Here is a 1,628-nt window from a genome sequence, read left to right on the forward strand (position 1 = left end):
AGTCACATTTCATTCCCATCTACCAAACGTTTAGCTTAGAGAGACTAGCTCAGATATATATAAAGGAAATTGTTAGATTACATGGGATACCTACAAGTATAGTCAGTGATAGAGATCCCAAATTCACATCAAAGTTTTGGAGTCAATTGCATTTAGAGCTAGGAACCAAACTAAGGTTAAGTTCAGCTTATCATCCCCAAACAGATGGCCAATCAGAAAGGACAATTCAGTCGTTAGAAGATCTGCTAAGAGCATGTACTCTTGAACACAAAGGAAGTTGGGATGAGTTCTTACCATTGATTGAGTTTACTTACAACAATAGTTTTCACTCAAGTATTGGCATGGCTCCATATGAAGCATTGTATGGACGAAGGTGTCGAACGCCTTTATGTTGGTATGAAGTTGGAGAAAATAAAATATTGGGTTCAGAATTTGTGCAACAAACAACAGACCAGGTTAAGCTTATTAGAGGAAAGATGAAAGCTGCACAGGATCGTCAAAAGAGTTATAGTGATAAAAGGAGAAGACCTTTGGAATTTGAGGCAGGAGATCACGTGTTCATTAGGGTAACTCCTAGAGCGGGAATTGCACGAGCAATCAAAACTAGGAAGTTAACACCAAGGTTTATGGGCCTTTTCAAATTCTACGACGGATTGGACCTGTAGCATACCACATTGCTTTGCCGCCAAACATGTCTAATCTTCATGACGTATTCCATTATCACAACTAAGGAAGTATTATCCTGACCCTTCACATGTCATTGAGCCTGAAAGTGTGGAACTTAGAGATAACCTAGAATATGAGGCTTTACCTGTCAAAGTTTTAGATCATCGAATTAAGGAACTTCGTGGAAAGCAGATACCATTGGTTAGAGTTTTGTTGGATGATATAACTGGTGATTCTACCTGGGAAAGAGAAGAGGACATGCGTCAAAAGTATCCACCTATGTTTTAGGTACGTTAAATTTCGAGGACGAAATTTCTTTTAAGGGGGGTGGTAATGTAACATCCTAATTTTCCATACCTTAAATAATATATATGATTATAATTGAGACTTTAACATCGCTAATTATTACAAACTAAACATTGAAACTAGCCGCTATAATAATTAATTTATCAACTAATTACTCTTTATTTTATTATTAATATTATTATTCAATTTGAATATCATCGTTTTATTTTACAAACTAAACTTTGAAATTAGTCATTTAAATACTTTTAAGTTAATTAATTATCCATATTATTTTTATTATTATATTATTTGATGTTATTTGATTTGAATATCACTATTTTACTCTACAAACTAATAGTAAATAAAATAACCTTAAGTTAATAAATGTATTAAATAATTATCCTTGTTATTATTATTATTATTATTATTATTATTATTATTATTATTATTATTATTATTATACTTATCCTTTCATTTTATAAAAGAAATATATTTTATTTTTCTATTAATATTCTACATGATCATATGTCATGAAATAGTAGAAAAATCAAACTTTTATACATTTCTCACCAACTATTTTCACAAAGTCATATTAGAACATCTATAAAACTATTCATGCAAGACTTGTAAATATTTGATAAAGACATATTTACTAGCAAGAGTTGAAAAGTTAGAAA

At 30.8% G+C, this 1,628-nt stretch overlaps 1 protein-coding gene across 1 annotated transcript; it reads left to right on the forward strand.

The window, feature by feature from the left end:
• Positions 1 to 341: 341 nt before the first annotated feature.
• On the forward strand, positions 342 to 954 carry LOC127095544 (uncharacterized). The gene is made up of 2 exons (XM_051034220.1): positions 342 to 622; positions 732 to 954. Exons 1-2 carry the CDS (start codon positions 342 to 344, stop codon positions 952 to 954), a joined length of 504 nt encoding a protein of 167 aa, XP_050890177.1.
• The last annotated feature ends 674 nt before the right edge of the window (positions 955 to 1,628 follow it).

This window comes from Lathyrus oleraceus, chromosome 6 (assembly GCF_024323335.1).
Source record: "Lathyrus oleraceus cultivar Zhongwan6 chromosome 6, CAAS_Psat_ZW6_1.0, whole genome shotgun sequence".
In the NCBI taxonomy this organism is placed as follows: domain Eukaryota; kingdom Viridiplantae; phylum Streptophyta; class Magnoliopsida; order Fabales; family Fabaceae; genus Lathyrus; species Lathyrus oleraceus.